Source organism: Oncorhynchus keta, chromosome 33 (genome assembly GCF_023373465.1).
Source record: "Oncorhynchus keta strain PuntledgeMale-10-30-2019 chromosome 33, Oket_V2, whole genome shotgun sequence".
In the NCBI taxonomy this organism is placed as follows: domain Eukaryota; kingdom Metazoa; phylum Chordata; class Actinopteri; order Salmoniformes; family Salmonidae; genus Oncorhynchus; species Oncorhynchus keta.
The window spans coordinates 12,379,758-12,399,504 of record NC_068453.1 but is presented as its reverse complement, the minus strand read 5'-3'; the positions used below and the strand labels follow the sequence as shown (position 1 = coordinate 12,399,504).

Sequence of the window (19,747 nt, the reverse complement as noted above, 5' to 3'; positions counted from 1 at the left end):
TTTACACGTCCGCATTATGTTTTACACGTCCGCATTATGTTTTACACGTCCGCATTATGTTTTACACGTCCGCATTATGTTTTACACGTCCGCATTATGTTTTACAAGTCCGCATTATGTTTTACACGTCCGCATTATGTTTTACACGTCTGCATTATGTTTTACACGTCCGCATTATGTTTTACACGTCCGCATTATGTTTTACACGTCTGCATTATGTTTTACACGTCCGCATTATGTTTTACAAGTCCGCATTATGTTTTACACGTCCGCATTATGTTTTACATGTCTGCATTATGTTTTACACGTCCGCATTATGTTTTACACGTCCGCATTATGTTTTACACGTCCGCATTATGTTTTACACGTCCGCATTATGTTTTACACGTCCGCATTATGTTTTACAAGTCCGCATTATGTTTTACACGTCCGCATTATGTTTTACACGTCCGCATTATGTTTTACACGTCTGCATTATGTTTTACAAGTCCGCATTATGTTTTACACGTCCGCATTATGTTTTACACGTCCGCATTATGTTTTACACGTCCGCATTATGTTTTACAAGTCCGCATTATGTTTTACACGTCCGCATTATGTTTTACACGTCCGCATTATGTTTTACAAGTCCGCATTATGTTTTACACGTCCGCATTATGTTTTACAAGTCCGCATTATGTTTTACAAGTCCGCATTATGTTTTACACGTCCGCATTATGTTTTACACGTCCGCATTATGTTTTACACGTCCGCATTATGTTTTACACGTCCGCATTATGTTTTACACGTCCGCATTATGTTTTACAAGTCCGCATTATGTTTTACACGTCCGCATTATGTTTTACAAGTCCGCATTATGTTTTACACGTCCGCATTATGTTTTACACGTCCGCATTATGTTTTACAAGTCCGCATTATGTTTTACAAGTCCGCATTATGTTTTACACGTCCGCATTATGTTTTACACGTCCGCATTATGTTTTACACGTCCGCATTATGTTTTACACGTCCGCATTATGTTTTACACGTCCGCATTATGTTTTACACGTCTGCATTATGTTTTACACGTCTGCATTATGTTTTACACGTCCGCATTATGTTTTACACGTCCGCATTATGTTTTACACGTCCGCATTATGTTTTACACGTCCGCATTATGTTTTACACGTCCGCATTATGTTTTACACGTCCGCATTATGTTTTACACGTCCGCATTATGTTTTACACGTCCGCATTATGTTTTACACGTCCGCATTATGTTTTACACGTCTGCATTATGTTTTACCTGTTTGCATTATGTTTTACACGTCCGCATTATGTTTTACACGTCTGCATTATGTTTTACACGTCCGCATTATGTTTTACAAGTCCGCATTATGTTTTACACGTCCGCATTATGTTTTACACGTCCGCATTATGTTTTACACGTCCGCATTATGTTTTACACGTCTGCATTATGTTTTACATGTTTGCATTATGTTTTACACGTCCGCATTATGTTTTACACGTCTGCATTATGTTTTACACGTCCGCATTATGTTTTACACGTCCGCATTATGTTTTACACGTCCGCATTATGTTTTACACGTCCGCATTATGTTTTACACGTCTGCATTATGTTTTACACGTCCGCATTATGTTTTACACGTCCGCATTATGTTTTACACGTCCGCATTATGTTTTACACGTCCGCATTATGTTTTACACGTCCGCATTATGTTTTACACGTCCGCATTATGTTTTATACGTCTGCATTATGTTTTACACGTCCGCATTATGTTTTACACGTCTGCATTATGTTTTACCTGTTAACATTATGTTTTACACGTCTGCATTATGTTTTACACGTCTGCATTATGTTTTACACGTCCGCATTATGTTTTACACGTCCGCATTATGTTTTACACGTCTGAATTATGTTTTACATGTCTGCATTATGTTTTACACGTCTGCCTTGTTTTACACGTCTGCATTATGTTTTACACGTCCGCATTATGTTTTACACGTCTGCCTTGTTTTACACGTCTGCATTATGTTTTACATGTCCGCATTATGTTTTACATGTCTGCCTTGTTTTACACGTCTGCATTATGTTTTACACGTCTGCCTTGTTTTACACGTGTGCATTATGTTTTACACGTCCGCATTAGTCTCCAGCTCATAATCACTCTGCCCCTTTAGTCAGGTCCTAAAGAGAGCACAGTCAATTGGCCTCAGGTGAGCTCATCAGTAGTGGCTGTACTGCGGGCCACCTCCAGGAGAGCGCGCTGTCGGGCCACTTGATCCGGCTGATCCCTCACAACGTCAACATTGAATTTTACGAGAGATGCAGCGAGAGGGAGAGCAAGAGGGGGAGAAACAGCGAGAGGGGGAGAAGCAGTGAGAGGGAGGGAGGGAGAGGAGCATGGAGAGGGGGAGAGAAGAGCAGTGGGAGGGGTGGAGAGGATCTGCGGTAGGGGGGAGAGGAGCAGTGGGAGGGGTGGGGAGGATCTGCAGTAGGGGGGTAGAGGAGCAGTGGGAGGGGTGGAGAGGAGCAGTGGGAGGGGTGGAGAGGATCTGCAGTAGGGGGGAGAGGAGCAGTGGGAGGGGTGGAGAGGAGCAGTGGGAGGGGTGGAGAGGATCTGCGGTAGGGGGGGAGAGGAGCAGTGGGAGGGGTGGAGAGGAGCAGTGGGAGGGGTGGAGAGGAGCAGTGGGAGGGGTGGAGAGGAGCAGTGGGAGGGGGAGAGGAGCAGTGGGAGGGGTGGAGAGGAGCAGTGGGAGGGGGGAGAGGAGCAGTGGGAGGGGTGGAGAGGAGCAGTGGGAGGGGTGGAGAGGAGCAGCGGGAGGGGTGGAGAGAAGCAACGGGAGGGGTGGAGAGGAGCAGCGGGAGGGGTGGAGAGGAGCAGGGAGATGGAGATGGAGAGGAGCAGCCAGACAGGGATACAGCTTAAGTCCCACCCTCTTCAACATATATATATATATATCAACGATTTGGTGAGGGCACTAGAACAGTCTGCAGCACCCGGCCTCACCCTACTAGAATCTGAAGTCAAATGTCTACTGTTTGCTGATGATCTGGTGCTTCTGTCACCAACCAAGGAGGGCCTACAGCAGCACCTAGATCTTCTGCACAGATTCTGCCAGACCTGGGCCCTGACAGTAAATCTCAGTAAGACCAAAATAATGGTGTTCCAATAAAGGTCCTGTCGCCAGGACCACAAATACAAGTTCCATCTAGACACCGTTGCCCTAGAACACACAAAAAACTATACATGACTTGGCCTAAACATCAGCGCCACAGGTAACTTCCACAAAGCTGTGAACGATCTGAGAGACAAGGCAAGAAAGACCTTCTATGCCATCAGAAGGAAAATCCAGAAAAGAGCCGTTTTAAAATTCTACAACCACCTAAAAGGAAGCGATTCCCAAACCTTCCATAACAAAGCCATCACCTACAGAGAGATGAACCTGGAGAAAAGTCCCCTAAGCAAGCTGGTCCTGGGGCTCTGTTCATAAACACAAACACACCCCACAGAGCCCCAGGACAGCTACACAATTAGACCCAACCAAATCATGAGAAAACAAAAAGATAATTACTTGACACATTGGAAAGAATTAACAAAAAAACAGAGCAAACTAGAATGCTATTTGGCCCTAAACAGAGAGTACAAAGTGGCAGAATAGCTGACCACTATGACTGACCCAAACTTAAGGAAAGCTTTGACTATGTACAGACTCAGTGAGCATAGCCTTGCTATTGAGAAAGGCCGCTGTAGGCAGACCTGCCTCTCAAGAGAAGACAGGCTATGTGCATACTGCCCACAAAATGATGTGGAAACTGAGCTTCACTTTCTAACCTCCTGCCAAATGTATGCCCATATTAGAGACACATTTCCCTCAGATTACACAGATCCACAAAGAATATCTACTGGGTGAAATACCACGGTGTGCCATCACAGCACAAGATTTGTGACCTGTTGCCACAAGAAAAGGGCAACCAGTAAAGACAAACACCATTGTAAATACAACCCATATTTATGTTTATTTATTTTCCCTTTTGTACTTTACACCATTTGTACATCGTTACAACACTGTATATATACATAACATGCCATTTGTAATGCCTTTATTCTTTTTGAACTTCTGTGAGTGTAATGTTTGCTGTTCATTTTTATTGTTTATTTCTCTTTGGTTTATTATCTACTCACTTGCTTTGGCGATGTTAACATGTGTTTCCCATGTCAATAAAGCCCCTTGAATTAAATTGAGAAACAGCGAGAGGGGGAGAGAGCGAAACAGGGAGAGAGAGAGAAGCAGGGAGAGAGAGAGTAGCAGCGCGAGGGAGAGAGAGAGGCAGCGAGAGGGAGAGAGAGAGAAGTAGCGAGAGGGAGAGTGAGAGAAGCAGCGAGAGGGAAAGTGGGAGAAGCAGCGAGAGGGAGAGAAGCAGCGAGAGGGAGAGAAGCAGCGAGAGAGAGAGAAGCAGCGAGAGGGAGAGAAGCAGCGAGAGGGAGAGAAGCAGCGAGAGGGAGAGAGAGAAGCAGCGAGAGGGAGAGAGAGAGAAGCAGCGAGAGGGGGAGAGAGAGAAGCAGCGAAGAGGGGGAGAGAGAGAAGCAGCGAAGAGGGGGAGAGAGAGAAGCAGCGAGAGGGGGAGAGAGAGAAGCAGCGAGAGGGCGAGAGAGGGGGAGAGAGAGAAGCAGCGAAGAGGGGGAGAGAGAGAAGCAGCGAAGAGGGGGAGAGAGAGAAGCAGCGAAGAGGGGGAGAGAGAGAAGCAGCGAGAGGGGAGAGAGAGAAGCAGCGAGAGGGGGAGAGAGAGAAGCAGCGAGAGGGGGAGAGAGAGAAGCAGCGAGAGGGGGAGAGAGAGAAGCAGCGAGAGGGGGAGAGAGAGAAGCAGCGAGAGGGGGAGAGAGAGAAGCAGCGAGAGGGGGAGAGAGAGAAGCAGCGAGAGGGGGGAGAGAGAGAAGCAGCGAGAGGGGGAGAGAGAGAAGCAGCGAGGGGGGAGAGAGAGAAGCAGCGAGAGGGGGAGAGAGAGAAGCAGCGAGAGGAGGAGAGAGCAGCGAGAGGGAGAGAGAGGGGGAGAGAGAGAAGCAGCGAGAGGGGGGAGAGAGAGAAGCAGCGAGAGGGAGAGAGAGAGAAGCAGCGAGAGGGGGAGAGAGAAGCAGCGAGAGGGAGAGAGAAGGGGAGAGAGAGAAGCAGCGAGGGGGAGAGAGAGAAGCAGCGAGAGGGGGAGAGAGAGAAGCAGCGAGAGGGGGAGAGAGAGAAGCAGCGAGAGGGGGAGAGAGAGAAGCAGCGAGAGGGGGAGAGAGAAGCAGCGAGAGGGAGAGAGAGGGGGAGAGAGAGAAGCAGCGAGGGGGAGAGAGAGAAGCAGCGAGAGGGAGAGAGAGAGAAGCAGCGAGAGGGGGAGAGAGAGAAGCAGCGAGAGGGGGAGAGAGAGAAGCAGCGAGAGGGGGGAGAGAGAGAAGCAGCGAGAGGGGGAGAGAGAAGCAGCGAGAGGGAGAGAGAGGGGGAGAGAGAGAAGCAGCGAGAGGGGGAGAGAGAGAAGCAGCGAGAGGGAGAGAGAGAGAAGCAGCGAGAGGGGGAGAGAGAAGCAGCGAGAGGGAGAGAGAGGGGGAGAGAGAGAAGCAGCGAGGGGGAGAGAGAGAAGCAGCGAGAGGGGGAGAGAGAGAAGCAGCGAGAGGGGGAGAGAGAGAAGCAGCGAGAGGGGGAGAGAGAGAGCAGCGAGAGGGGGAGAGAGAAGCAGCGAGAGGGAGAGAGAGGGGGAGAGAGAAGCAGCGAGAGGGAGAGAGAGGGGGAGAGAGAGAAGGAGCGAGGGGGAGAGAGAGAAGCAGCGAGAGGGAGAGAGAGAGAAGCAGCGAGAGGGGGAGAGAGAAGCAGCGAGAGGGGGAGAGAGGGGGAGAGAGAAGCAGCGAGGGGGGAGAGAGAGAAGCAGCGAGAGGGGGAGAGAGAGAAGCAGCGAGAGGGGAGAGAGAGAAGCAGCGAGAGGGGGAGAGAGAAGCAGCGAGAGGGAGAGAGAGGGGGAGAGAGAGAAGCAGCGAGGGGAGAGAGAGAAGCAGCGAGAGGGAGAGAGAGAGAAGCAGCGAGAGGGGGAGAGAGAAGCAGCGAGAGGGAGAGAGAGGGGGAGAGAGAGAAGCAGCGAGGGGGAGAGAGAGAAGCAGCGAGAGGGGGAGAGAGTGAAGCAGCGAGAGGGGGAGAGAGAGAAGAAGCGAGAGGGAGAGAGAAAGAAGTTGCGCGAGAGGCAGAGAAGTTGCGCGAGAGGCAGAGAAGTTGCGCGAGAGGCAGAGAAGTTGCGCGAGAGGCAGAGAGATGCGGGGAGAGGAGAGGAGAGGGGAGAAGGATGAGGAAGGAAGGGATGGAGTCAGATGTAGAGAGAGAGCGAGAGAGTGGCAGAGAAAGAGAGTTAGAGGGAGAGATGGGGAAATGTATTCCTTAATATGGCCCATTAAAGATGTATGATGTGTCCTGGTGCTGAGGCCTGCGTGATTAATAGTAACATAAAAATAGATTACTCTGCCATCAAACATTTAGTGGCCTGGGAGATTGTCAAAATTGTACAATTTGAAAGCAGAGTGAGGCCGTTTCAGCAAGAACGCCTGGTTATTTTAAGAGGGAGGGGGAGAAAAGAAGGATGGGATGGAAGGAGGGACGTTGAGGAAGGAGAGAGGATAAATGCTGTAATAACCCTTAGAGGAATACGGGAGGGATATGTGAGGAAAGAGACGATTATGGTTTGTCAGGTTTCACTGTAAGCTGACCTGTGTGTGTGTGTGTGTGTGTGTGTGTGTGTGTGTGTGTGTGTGTGTGTGTGTGTGTGTGTGTGTGTGTGTGTGTGTGTGTGTGTGTGTGTGTGTGTGTGTGTGTGTGTGTGTGTGTGTGTGTGTGTGTGTGTGTGTGTGTGTGTGTGTGTGTGTGTGTGTGTGTGTGTGTGTGCGTGTTCTCAGGTGATATCGGGATTGGGGTCATGTCCTCCGGCTGCTGAACATGCTCTCACTGCTTCCCTAGAGGTAAGACACACTCGTTTCCTCCCATACTAATCTACTCTTTTCCTCTCTCTACTCCTCCTCCTCTCATCTCTACCCCTCGAGTGTACAAGGAGTATATTGTACACGTGACTTTCACCCCCCCAAAAGGAGGTGGAAAAGTCAGAATTGTGGAATCGAAAAAGGAAAATAAGGTTAAAAAGACATGAAAACGTCTTCCGTTGTGGACACCGTGCATCTTTTGAGTTCATCTTCCCCTCTTCTTTCTCTCTCCATTCTATCTGATGTGCAGATGGTTGTGGATTATGATTGGGCACTTTTGGAACTAAGTTATGGAAACCAAATATTGGCATTACTGCTGCACCTCCCTCTGGGAGGTAAAAGGGTAAACACTGAGTGGAGTGTGTCCACTCTTCTTTGGCAATCACTCGCTTTTTCTCACAAAGTTATTTTGTGGTAACTGGGAAAACGGTCAGAGGCTTGTTTCTCTCTGCTTTCCGCCAATCCCACACGCACACACAACGGAGGGGACATTGTTAACTTTAGAGAGGAGATCTGAACAGAGATCTGGTTATCTATTGTTGGCAGGGGCTTAGCTGACTAGCACACAAACACACACAAACAAACACACACACTGGGTCAGGTCTATTGAGTTTAGATTGATCTAAAGATGGACGATAAACTGGCGGCACCACTCCGAACCCCACGACCGACACACACACACATGCCCAAACACACAACCAGTCTCACACACACTTCTAGAGTGCACTGCAAATGTCCGCGTATCAGCAAATCACATTCAGCCAAGATGACCTGCAGCCACCTGTCTGTTTGGGTTGCTTGGCAATGGCAGACTTAAGCCAATCAGGTGTGTCCCTGTGGAGACTGTGTCCTTCAGCAACACACCTGGCCTGCAGATGCAAGCAGTTATGGTAATGTTTGTTCAGTTCATGTGTCCACTGATATTTGAGATGTCATTGTCTGACTGAGTTGTTTCAAAGTTATGACACAACCCTTTTGAATGCCTTATTAAATGATGCACTGCCTTGTGTGCGTTTAGGGAGTACAGGCTCTGATGACCAGTGCAGTACAGCCTCTCCTGCTGTCGGTCTGTGACTCCATCATCATCACTATGCATCTGGAAGACTTCTCTGGGTCAGTATACACACACACTTTAAGACACCTCAAGCTAGTCACCCCCTAGGAGTAAGGTTGGGGTTTCTAGGAGTACGGTTGGGGTTTCTAGGAGTAAGGTTGGGGTTTCTAGGAGTACGGTTGGGGTTTCTAGGAGTACGGTTGGGGTGGGTAGGAGTACGGTTGGGGTTTCTAGGAGTACGGTTGGGGTTTCTAGGAGTACGGTTGGGGTTTCTAGGAGTACGGTTGGGGTTTCTAGGAGTACGGTTGGGGTTTCGGCTGCCTTCGATACTGTGAACCATCAGATCCTCCTCTCCACCCTCTCCGAGTTGGGCATCTCCGGCGCGGCCCACGCTTGGATTGCGTCCTACCTGACAGGTCGCTCATACCAGGTGGCGTGGCGAGAATCTGTCTCCTCACCACGCGCTCTCACCACTGGTGTCCCCCAGGGCTCTGTTCTAGGCCCTCTCCTATTCTCGCTATACACCAAGTCACTTGGCTCTGTCATAACCTCACATGGTCTCTCCTATCATTGCTATGCAGACGACACACAATTAATCTTCTCCTTTCCTCCTTCTGATGACCAGGTGGTGAATCGCATCTCTGCATGTCTGGCAGACATATCAGTGTGGATGACGGATCACCACCTCAAGCTGAACCTCGGCAAGACGGAGCTGCTCTTCCTCCCGGGGAAGGACTGCCCGTTCCATGATCTCGCCATCACGGTTGACAACTCCATTGTGTCCTCCTCCCAGAGCGCTAAGAACCTTGGCGTGATCCTGGACAACACCCTGTCGTTCTCAACTAACATCAAGGCGGTAGCCCGTTCCTGTAGGTTCATGCTCTACAACATCCACAGAGTACGACCCTGCCTCACACAGGAAGCGGCGCAGGTCCTAATCCAGGCACTTGTCATCTCCCGTCTGGATTACTGCAACTCGCTGTTGGCTGGGCTCCCTGCCTGTGCCATTAAACCCCTAGAACTCATCCAGAACGCCGCAGCCCGTCTGGTGTTCAACCTTCCCAAGTTCTCTCACGTCACCCCGCTCCTCCGCTCTCTTCACTGGCTTCCAGTTGAAGCTCGCATCCGCTACAAGACCATGGTGCTTGCCTACGGAGCTGTGAGGGGAACGGCACCTCAGTACCTCCAGGCTCTGATCAGTCCCTACACCCAAACAAGGGCACTGCGTTCATCCGCCTCCCTACCACTGAGGAAGTACAGTTCCCGCTCAGCCCAGTCAAAACTGTTCGCTGCTCTGGCTCCCCAATGGTGGAACACACCCCCTCACGACGCCAGGACAGCGGAGTCAATCACCACCTTCCGGAGACACCTGAAACCCCACCTCTTTAAGGAATACCTAGGATAGGATAAAGTAATCCCCCCCCTTAAAAGATTTAGATGCACTATTGTAAAGTGGCTGTTCCACTGGATGTCATAAGGTGAATGCACCAATTTGTAAGTCGCTCTGGATAAGAGCGTCTGCTAAATGACTTAAATGTAATGTAAATGTTTCTAGGAGTACGGTTGGGGTTTCTAGGAGTACGGTTGGGGTTTCTAGGAGTACGGTTGGTTGGGGTTTCTAGGAGTAAGGTTGGGGTTTCTAGGAGTAAGGTTGGGGTTTCTAGGAGTAAGGTTGGGGTTTCTAGGAGTAAGGTTAGGGTTTTTAGGAGTAAGGTTAGGGTTTTTAGGAGTAAGGTTGGGGTTTTTAGGAGTAAGGTTGGGGTTTCTAGGAGTAAGGTTGGGGTTTCTAGGAGTAAGGTTGGGGTTTTCTAGGAGTAAGGTTGGGGTTTCTAGGAGTACGGTTGGGGTTTCTAGGAGTACGGTTGGGGTTTCTAGGAGTAAGGTTGGGGTTTCTAGGAGTAAGGTTGGGGTTTCTAGGAGTAAGGTTGGGGTTTCTAGGAGTAAGGTTAGGGTTTCTAGGAGTAAGGTTGGGGTTTTCTAGGAGTAAGGTTAGGGTTTCTAGGAGTAAGGTTGGGGTTTAAGTTGTTTAAAGGGTCATGTTTACAGATGGGCTTGGTGACATACTGCTACAGAGCTTTATGTGTGACAATAAGTTATCTGTGAAGCTATTATCTGATTGTCTGTGTTCCACCTGGCTCTTAACAGAATCTGTTGCTAATTTACATTTACAGTGTTTCTCTCTTTCCCCTGAGCTTGTGTTGTAACACAATAATGACATTTACACACTCATACACACGTCCTCAGACTATCTATCTACTGTTCTACACACACCGCTCTGCTTTTGTATATTATCGTGTGTGTGTGTGTGTGTGTGTGTGTGTGGGTGGGTGGGTGGGTGGGTGTGTTGTCTCTTCAGCCCCCTGTCCAAATGGCCTTTCATGGTCAGATAAACACAATGTGGATGAACTCACCCTGCCCCCTTTCTCCCCAACAAATACACTTGCGCGCACACACACTTGATCTTGCATTGCGCAGAGGGAGCTCCTTGCAGTGATCTTAAAACTAGTTGTAAAACCCACTCACCCTGTTCCCCCCACACACACACACGTCCTCTGAGTGAACTCTTGGTCTCGCTACCATCCCAGTCTCTCTGATCCATTGACCGTTTCCCAGATATAAAGCGTAGGGACACCCTCTAGCAGAGTAGCTGTTGCAGGATTTTAGTCACCGCGGCGATATTGACTTGTTAAAAAAAAACACTGAGGGATTTAATTTTGTAAAAAGGTCAAGTCTGAATCACCAAGCATCCATACAATTCCAGCCAAGGCAATAGCCCAGTGAAACCTAGCTGTGAGACCAGCAGCTCACTTGTATGTGTGTGTACACACAAGTAGAACCAGTCTAGACTATATAATTAGCAATGAATTTAATACGATGTCTATGGTCTAGACCAGCGGTTCCCAAACTGTGGGGCGGGCCCTCTAGGTGGGGTGGCGGGGTCCGGCTTTCTACCTACCCCTGAAAGTTTGTCATAGTAGAATGCACAAGGTGACATGTCTAAATTGGTTAGTGCATCATCAGTTCCTCTTGTCGTATCAGTCATTACATACCTCAGAGAGCTCGTTACAATGGGTATTTTTTTCCCCCATGGGTCTTTTTAGCCCATGGATTTATTTATTTTTCGTAATGTTCGAGACACTCAAATATCACGAGTACACATTAGACATGGCAAAATGTATAGAATTGCAGGAAATAATCTTTTAAACCTGCTAAATGTTCTCCCTGCTAACAAGAGGGGTGTGAACAGTGCTTGTGCCAATAGAAATAGACGTGGCCTGTGCAGGGGGGGGGGTTCCAAAGCTGGAAGTGGGGCCTGAGTAAAAAGTTTTAGAAACCCTTGGTTTAGACCCTCTACAGTTGAATTCAGATATTCTCCCTCCATTCATATTAGCCAGACTCGTTTCTGTACGATAGAGAGGCTCCCAATGGACCTGTAGACTCCGTTAGTCTTGGGGCTTTGCAGTCACGACACAGACACACACACACACACACACAGCTAGCAGGGTCCCGTTAGACAGAGCCACACAAAGGGTCCCTGCGTCAGTACTGTAGCCTCCTGCCGCTGGCTAAATGTTATCGGCCCCTGGCACACGCTGGTTATTCTGTCACGGCCATACATACAGAGACCGAGAGCTCAGATTGACATTCAGCACTCTGAATACAAACTAGCCTGCTCTGCGCTCTCTGATCTTGCACAGACAAGGCCCTGCTGGGACCTAGACGACTCGCAGCACACACATACATACATTTGCATAAACAAACACATTCAGTAACACGCATAGGTTTAGTGTGTAGTCACTCAAGCATTGTGGGTCAATGGCCTGAGGTTCAAGGTTATGAGTCAGGCCCTTAGTCTCTGACCTATACTAACCATAGGGTGTGTGTGTGTTCTATATATGTCTCTGTGTCCAGGTCTATGTCCTCCTCCGGGGAAGACGGACGTGCCCTGCTCCCTGTACACGCGAGACCGACAGGGCTTAGTGAGCCGTGCGATGGCGGACGACTTCCGCCACTTCCAGTGTGCCCGGCGCTGCATCACACTGTTCATCTGCCACGCCTGCTGCGCCCCCTAGGGGAGGGAGGCAAGATGAGACTGGCGGGCTGACTTCGCTCAGGTGAGGAGAAGGGCTGTATGTGAGGGTGTTATCAGTGTCTCTCTCCGTGCCTGCCTCCGGCTCTCCCTCGCTGTTTGCCAGTCTGTTGGGTGTTCTGTGCATCTTGAAGTTCACCCAGTAGCTCTCTATTCGTGTTCTCGCAGTGCTATTTCTTCTCTGTGTTTTTAGATGGACCTGGCCTGTCGCTCCTCTCTGTAGGAGAGTGTCTGAGCTGGGGGAAACCCTGCCGCATGCTGAGATCGTTCCGGTATGTTATTACATCTGTTATTATGTCACACCTACTCCTGTTACACCTTTGATGAGATGGGGAACGCCTCAACAGCAGCGGTCGTTTCCAGAGTGGATCTTAATGAAGATGTTAGTCATTATTGGAGGGTTAGAGAGCTGTAATTCTCCCCGCCATCTGCCTCTGTCTCTACTTAGACGCTAGGAGAATGGTTTAAAGATAATGGGTAAAGGCTAATGGTGTAACATAATGAACATGTTATTTCGGGCTAGACACCTCAATGTTGACAAGACATTTTGTGTGTGTGTTGTTAGGGACCCGCTGTTCCAGAACAGTGAGCTGATAGCCAGCAGTCCAGCCGTGGGGGATCTGATTCCATACAGCCCCTGCTACACTTCCTTTTCACCTGAGCTCAAATCACCTCACCAGGTACACACACCGACACACACTATATATACAAAAGTATGTGGACACCCCTTCAAATGAGTGGATTCAGCTATTTCAGCCACACCTGTTGCTGACAGATGTATAAAATCGAGCACACAGCCTTACGATCTCCATAGACAGACATTGGCAGTAGAATGGCCTTACTGAAGAGCTCAGTGACTTTCAATGTGGCACCATCATAGGATGCCACCGTTCCAACAAGTTAGTTCGTCAAATGTCTGCCCTGCTAGAGCTGCCCCTGGTCAACTGTAAGTGCTGTTATTGTGAAGTGGAAACGTCTAGGAGCGGCAATGGCTCAGCCGTGAAGTGGTAGGCCACACGAGCTCACAGAATGGGACCGCCGAGTGATGAAGTGAATAGCGTGTAAAAATCTTCTATCCTCGGTTGCAACACTGACTACCGAGTTCCAAACTGCCCCTGGAAGAAAGGTCGGCACAAGACCTGTTCGTTGGAAGCTTCATGAAATGGGCTTCCATGGCCGACCAGCACCACACAAGCCTAAGATCACCATGCGCAAAGCCAAGCGCCGGCTGGAGTGGTGTAAAGCTCGCCGCCATTGGTCTCTGGAGCAGTGGAAACACGTTCTCTGGAGTGATGAATCACGGTTCACCATCTGGCAGTCTGACGAACTAATCTGGGTTTGGCGGATGCCAGGAGAAAGTTTGGCGGAGGAGGAATAATGGTCTGGGGCTGTTTTTCATGATTCGGGCTAGGCCCTTTAGCTCCAGTGAAGAGAAATCAACGCTACAGCATACAATTTTATTCTAGACGATTCTGTGCTTCCAAATTTGTGGCAACAGTTTGGGGCAGGCTCTTTGCTGTTTCAGCATTACAATGCCCCTGTACACAAAACGAGGTCCATACAGAAATGGCTTGTCGAGATCGGTGTTGAAGAACTTGACTGGCCTGCACAGAGCCCTGACCTCAACCCCATCGAACATCTTCGGGATGAATTGGAACGCTGACTGCAAGCCAGGCCTAATCGCCCAACTTGTGGCTGAATGGAAGCATGTCCCTACAGAAATGTTCCAACATCTAGTGAAAAGCCTTTCCAGAAGAGTGGAGGCTGTTATAGCAGCAAAAGGGGGACCAACTCCATATTAATGCCCATGATTTTGGAATGAGATTTTCGACAAGCAGGTGTCCACATACTTTTGGTCATGTAGTGTACCTACACACACTCCTATACACACTTATCTATTCTGCTTCCAACCATCATTATCTTAACTTTGTATTAATTCTTCCTCTTCTACAGAGAGCAGAGTGGTCCATCGCTCGCTACTCCCAGTGGCTGGATGACCACCCTTCAGAGAAAGACCGCCTTACACTCATTAGGTTACTGCAGGAGAACGACACAAGTCTTACAGCCTTTGAGACAGCTTTGTTGGGTTGTTTGGTATCACTCATAGGAGTGAGTGAGCACCCTCTTGTGGTAAAATGATGAAATTCCTATCAGTTCTATCAGTGTGTCTTTAGTAATGCCATCTCCTTCTCCTTCTGTGTGTGCTAGGGGTGCTCTGGAGGCCTACATGCAGAGTGTGAGGGCTCGTCAGGGGAAGGAGTTCGCCCCTGTCTACCCCATCATGGTCCAGCTGCTGCAGAGGGCCACCAGCGGAGCCCAGGACTCCAGGACCTGAGGGAACTACAGCTCGCATGATGCAACTGTCTGCACTTCACATGGGCATGGAGAACGGCTCAGTGAAGAACACATCCCAATATTATGAATGTTATGACTATAGAATTAGTAGATGTCTGTCAATGGCTATGAAAATCCTTTTTTTTTTTTTTATGGGCCACCCAACAGGAGTTTCCATTGGAATGACTTTCAGTGTTGCTCGTTTCTATGGATGTGATGAGCAGCAAAACGGAAAACTACCCACAATATTGTATGAAAAAGTCTGTTCTGCTAATTCTATGGCTATGCCACAGAGGGCAGCACAAGGGGGCAGTTACCTGTGCTTCTTACTAGTGAATGGGAAATACACGCTAGCTAGTTATTATGGTTAACCTAATTCTGTACTATTAAATGCTTTATGGTGAATGATTGATGGGCTCTATTCAATCCGTATTAAAGCGTCATTTTAATTTCAAGGCAATGTTCCTGCCGTGTTAGTGGAGACTGCATTCACGGTAAACGGTGTCGGTTCAGTGTGCTATCTGGGTTGAATAAAGCCCATTACACAGCTCTTTCCCCTGTCTGGGCTATAGAACTGTTCATATGTTGTCTTATTTCATGAGGTCCTGTCGATGTAAAGCTCTAAGTTTGTGGTTATAATAAAACGAGAAGTTTTAACAAGTTGTGAAGGCTTGTATCTTGATGATTAAAATAACTGACCTCCAGAAGAAGTCCAGTATAAATAAAGTCAAATAATATAACAGGTCGCAACCCACATGGGTGCCAGTTCAGACTTTTGTCCAATCTTACATTTAAGTGATCTTTAAATATGTGAGGTGCACTAGGATAGGAAGATGCTTTTTCTCAAAGGTGGTCTATTTATAGCCCTGGTTACACCTTACATGAATTAAATGTGTTTTCATGATCTGATCAAGATGGTTCAAGGTTTACACATGGTGTATTCATTAATGCAAACCGTTTGCAACAAATGAGCACAAAAAGTATCTTGCTATTTAACGTCCATTCATTCTCCTTGGTTTGGCTGAGTGTTTTTATGGAACTGTCATCACTCAGTACCCACAAGGCAAAAGGTACAAGATTAGTTTTACAAGGATAGGGAAAATATTTCCACAGCTTTATTTGTACATGCTTCATTGGGAATGAAGTAATTACACTGACACAAACAGACAAATACAGCAAGAAGTCTTTAAACGGGCCACTTCCATTGGTTGACAGGAGGCTCTTCAATCAGTGGTTCCCATGGTTTCCACTCTGCCATCTTCCTGGATAGAGCCAACTCGCACTCCGCCTGGAGGGAAGAGGAAATGAGTGGGTCAGATAAGGCAAGAGATGTATGATAAATGAGGAAGAGGAGGGAGATAGTATGTGGAAAGTTTTTGTAGCCGTGGTTACAACTTCCATTAACATGGCTGTCGTCATCCGATCGAGATTTGTTGTGTCTACACACGGTAATAAAATGGGATTCTTATCTGCCCACTTCGTATTGTGACCAGATTCCCTGGTCCCTCCCTGTTGGCAAATTAATTTGACCTACAGTTATGACAGAAAACAGCATGCTTTTATAATCAATAGTTTTATACTCATCATTACAGCCTACTGTTGTTATCCAATGATTTAACACTGGGCGTAACAGACTACTATTTCGATAACCTCGACTTGTCCAATATTCAGAGAATCTCTCCAATCCCTAAAAACGTCACAACACAAACGATTTGAATATCTGGATGTGTGTACAAAATACTATTATTGCACAGTAAGTTAGAGGAGGCTACAAAGTGCATCTCTGAATGGCGCAACCCATTATCCAAATAAGTCAGGATAGGGTTGTTCATTACGCATCGATGTTTACATACATATTATAAATAACCTTTAGTATAGGCCTCAACAATATTAAAGGAATAAAAAAGCAACATGCTGGGAGAATGACCGTGGTTTAGTTTCCTCCAAATCATTGATAATTCACTAACGGTACCTCAAAATGATATAAAACCTATAGCAAGACGTGTGGTCAAATTATGAAAATGCATGGATAAAAGCAGCAATCTATAAAAAGTGCAAAGGAGCAAGCATGTAAAGCAAAGGCTTTATAAAGGAACAGAGTCAATCTAAAAGTAGCCTGAAGAGTCCTTCGCAATTGAAGCCTACACTAGCCTATTGGACACTAGCCTAAAGAGTCCTTTGTAATTGAAGCCTACACTAGCCTATTGGACACTAGCCTAAAGAGTCCTTTGTAATTGAAGCCTACACTAGCCTATTGGACAGTAACCTGAAGAGTCCTTCGTAATTGAAGCCTACACTAGTGTAACAGAATAACTTTACGTCCGTCCCCTCGCCCATACCCGGGCGCGAACCAGGGACCCTCTGCACACATCAACAACAGTCACCCTCGAAGCATCGTTACCCATCGCTCCACAAAAGCCGCGGCCCTTGCAGAGCAAGGGGAACTACTACTTCAAGGTCTCAGAGCAAGTGACGTAACCGATTGAAACGCTATTTAGCACGCACCGCTAACTAAGCTAGCCGTTTCACATCCGTTACACTCTTTGACCTCCCTCCTTTTTCCGCAGCAACCAGTAATCCAGGTCAACAGCATCAATGTAACAGAATAATTTTAAACCGTCCCCTCGCCCATAGTCCGTCGCTGCATGCATCCCCAACACCTTAAATTCTGCTATTACAGTCCTTGGCTTTTCTGTAGCCTATGATGTTTTCAAATATTTTATTTTGGCCTGGCATTAGATGTGAGAACCCTTTTTCTCTCATTCGGGACAATATCTCTTAAACATATTTTTCTATATGTCAATTTTAAGCAGAGCTGGACGCGGTATTGGACTGTGGCATATCCGACCAGTGCCAGTTGGCACTTGGTTTCTAAAGTCCATGATCTTAATTAAACTGTTTGCTATTTTCTGAGGGGGCGGGACAACCATGACGTTGGCCAAATGTATACGCTTTTGTTATCCGGATTTGTTTACACTTCAAGGATATCCGCACAAGATGCGTCTTCAACTACCTCCGGAGGTGGTCAGGAAGATATAATCACAATCAGATCACAATGTGTCTACACCAGTCAACTTATGTGGGCACAACCAGGATCAGGACAACGGACGCATGTAGAAACCAGGTGTAAACGTGGCTAGAGAAAGCAACTTTAGGAGGAAGATGCAATGAAAAGAGTGAGGCTCCTCTCTGTACCTGGTGAATGACCTCCTCGATCTGACCACAGTTGATTTTCTTCTCCAGTTTCTCCACATCAGGCTCCTTTCAATTGAAATGAAGAAAGACAATGAACTTATCTATATGGATTGAAACACAAGATGCCATTCCAAACAATGTCTCGTAACATGATATCATAAATATAAAAGTCAACAAGGGGGATTACCTCACAGAAGTTCATACAGGTTCAAGCTAATACATGAAATCACAGTCACAATGAGAACTGGTAGGAAGAGTTCTACTCTGTTAAACTTCACCTGACCCTAGATGTGAGGATGGTTGGAGTGTAAACTTACGGCTTTGATAAGGTCAAAGCGGTCATTGACAAGCTGTTCTGTGTACTTTCTGTAGGCTGCGTCCTGAGGGATGACCTGGAGAGACGCCAGGATCTTACTGTACAAGATCCTCAGGCGCTGAGGGGACACACGCACAGACCTTTACATTATCATACCAAAGTAGGCGTGGTCCACTACTGCTGTTTATGGCCATTACTGGACTCACCTCATGAGGGTTGTGGGACACGGCCAGTCCCACCAAGCCTGTTGTCTGGGGAAAATATGACACACAATGAGCATAATAGCTAGCTAGCACGCGTGACTACATAGTTTGCGAACGTTAGTAATCTCCTGGGTAAAATAGTCATACGGCACTCAGAAGGAAGGTGGAACATTACAGAACATATGGATAAAACGTCATGTACCTTTGAGTTCGTATCGTGTCAGCCATCTAAATTGGCTATATTTACTTCACAACGGACAAGCCCCTGGCCTAGGTAACTAACCCTGACATAGCAGATCAAAGTATATATCCACGAACCCTCCAGCAAATGAGCAAGCTAGCTAAGTTTGTTATAGCTAGGAGACGAGCCAGTCTAGCAGCTAGCTGACACGCATGCTTGTCAATAGGAAGCCACAAAAGCTCATATCGATTGTAAAGTGACAGTAAACAAACTGAATAAACAAAAGCATCATCATAATATGACCTCGAATCGTACCTTTTTCAGAACGCCAGCCATGATTATGGGCGCTACGGATTCTGGGTCACTTCTGTCGAATAAAAATGACGTCAACACGTCCTCGTTTTTTCAAAATAAAAGCTCATCATGTTTGATTGTGTAGTAAGTGCAATCGTGGCCAAAAGTTTTGAGATTGACACAAATATTAATTTCCACAAAGTTTGCTGCTTCCGTGTCATTAGATATTTTTGTCAGATGTTAGTATGGAATACTGAAGTATAATTACAAGCATTTCATGTGTCAAAGGCTTTTATTGACAATTACATGAAATTGATGCAAAGAGTCAATATTTGCAGTGTTGACCCTTCTTTTTCAAGACCTCTGCAATCCGCCCAGACATGCTGTCAGTTAACTTCTGGGCCACATCCTGACTGATGGCAGCCCATTCTTGCATAATCAATGCTTGAAGTTTGTTAGAATTTGTGAGTTTTTGTTTGTCCACCCGCCTCTTGAGGAATGACCACAAGTTCTCAATGGGATTAAGGTCTGGGGAGTTTCCTGGCCATGGACCCAAAATATTGATGTTTTGTTCCCCGAGCCACTTAGTTATCACTTTTGCCTTATGGCAAGGTGCTCCATCATGCTGGAAAGGGCATTGTTCATCACCAAACTGTTCCTGGATGGTTGGGAGAAGTTGCTCTCAGAGGATGTGTTGGTACCATTCTTTATTCATGGCTGTGTTCTTAGGCAAAGTTGCGAGTGAGCCCACTCCCTTGGCTGAGAAGCAACCCCACACATGAATGGTCTCAGGATGCTTTACTGTTGGCATGACACAGGACTGATGGTAGCGCTCACCTTGTCTTCTCCGTACAAGCTTTTTTTCCAGATGCCCCAAACAATCGGAAAGGGGATTCATCAGAGAAAATTATGTTACCCCAGTCCTCAGCAGTCCAATCCCTGTACCTTTTGCAGAATATCAGTCTGTCCCTGATGTTTTTCCTGGGGAGAATTGGCTTCTTTGCTGCCCTTCTTGACATCCTCCAAAAGTCTTCGCCTCACTGTGCGTGCAGATGCACTCACACCTGCCTGCTGCCATTCCTGAG

General features: G+C 47.3%; 1 protein-coding gene and 1 pseudogene across 1 annotated transcript; one reads left to right on the top strand and one right to left on the bottom strand.

Moving 5' to 3' along the window:
- Nucleotides 1-15,136, top strand: part of LOC118366236 (conserved oligomeric Golgi complex subunit 5-like) — a 45,590-nt pseudogene extending 30,454 nt beyond the window's left edge.
- A 415-nt stretch (nucleotides 15,137-15,551) lies between these two features.
- LOC118366233 (NADH dehydrogenase [ubiquinone] 1 alpha subcomplex subunit 5-like) lies at nucleotides 15,552-18,794 on the bottom strand. Its single transcript, XM_035748745.1, has 5 exons — nucleotides 18,684-18,794; nucleotides 18,191-18,235; nucleotides 17,986-18,102; nucleotides 17,669-17,734; nucleotides 15,552-15,761 (listed from the first exon to the last, which is right to left on the bottom strand). The coding sequence occupies exons 1-5, from the start codon at nucleotides 18,702-18,704 to the stop codon at nucleotides 15,660-15,662; spliced, it is 351 nt and encodes a 116-aa protein (XP_035604638.1). The 5' UTR covers nucleotides 18,705-18,794; the 3' UTR covers nucleotides 15,552-15,659.
- Nucleotides 18,795-19,747: the final 953 nt, after the last annotated feature.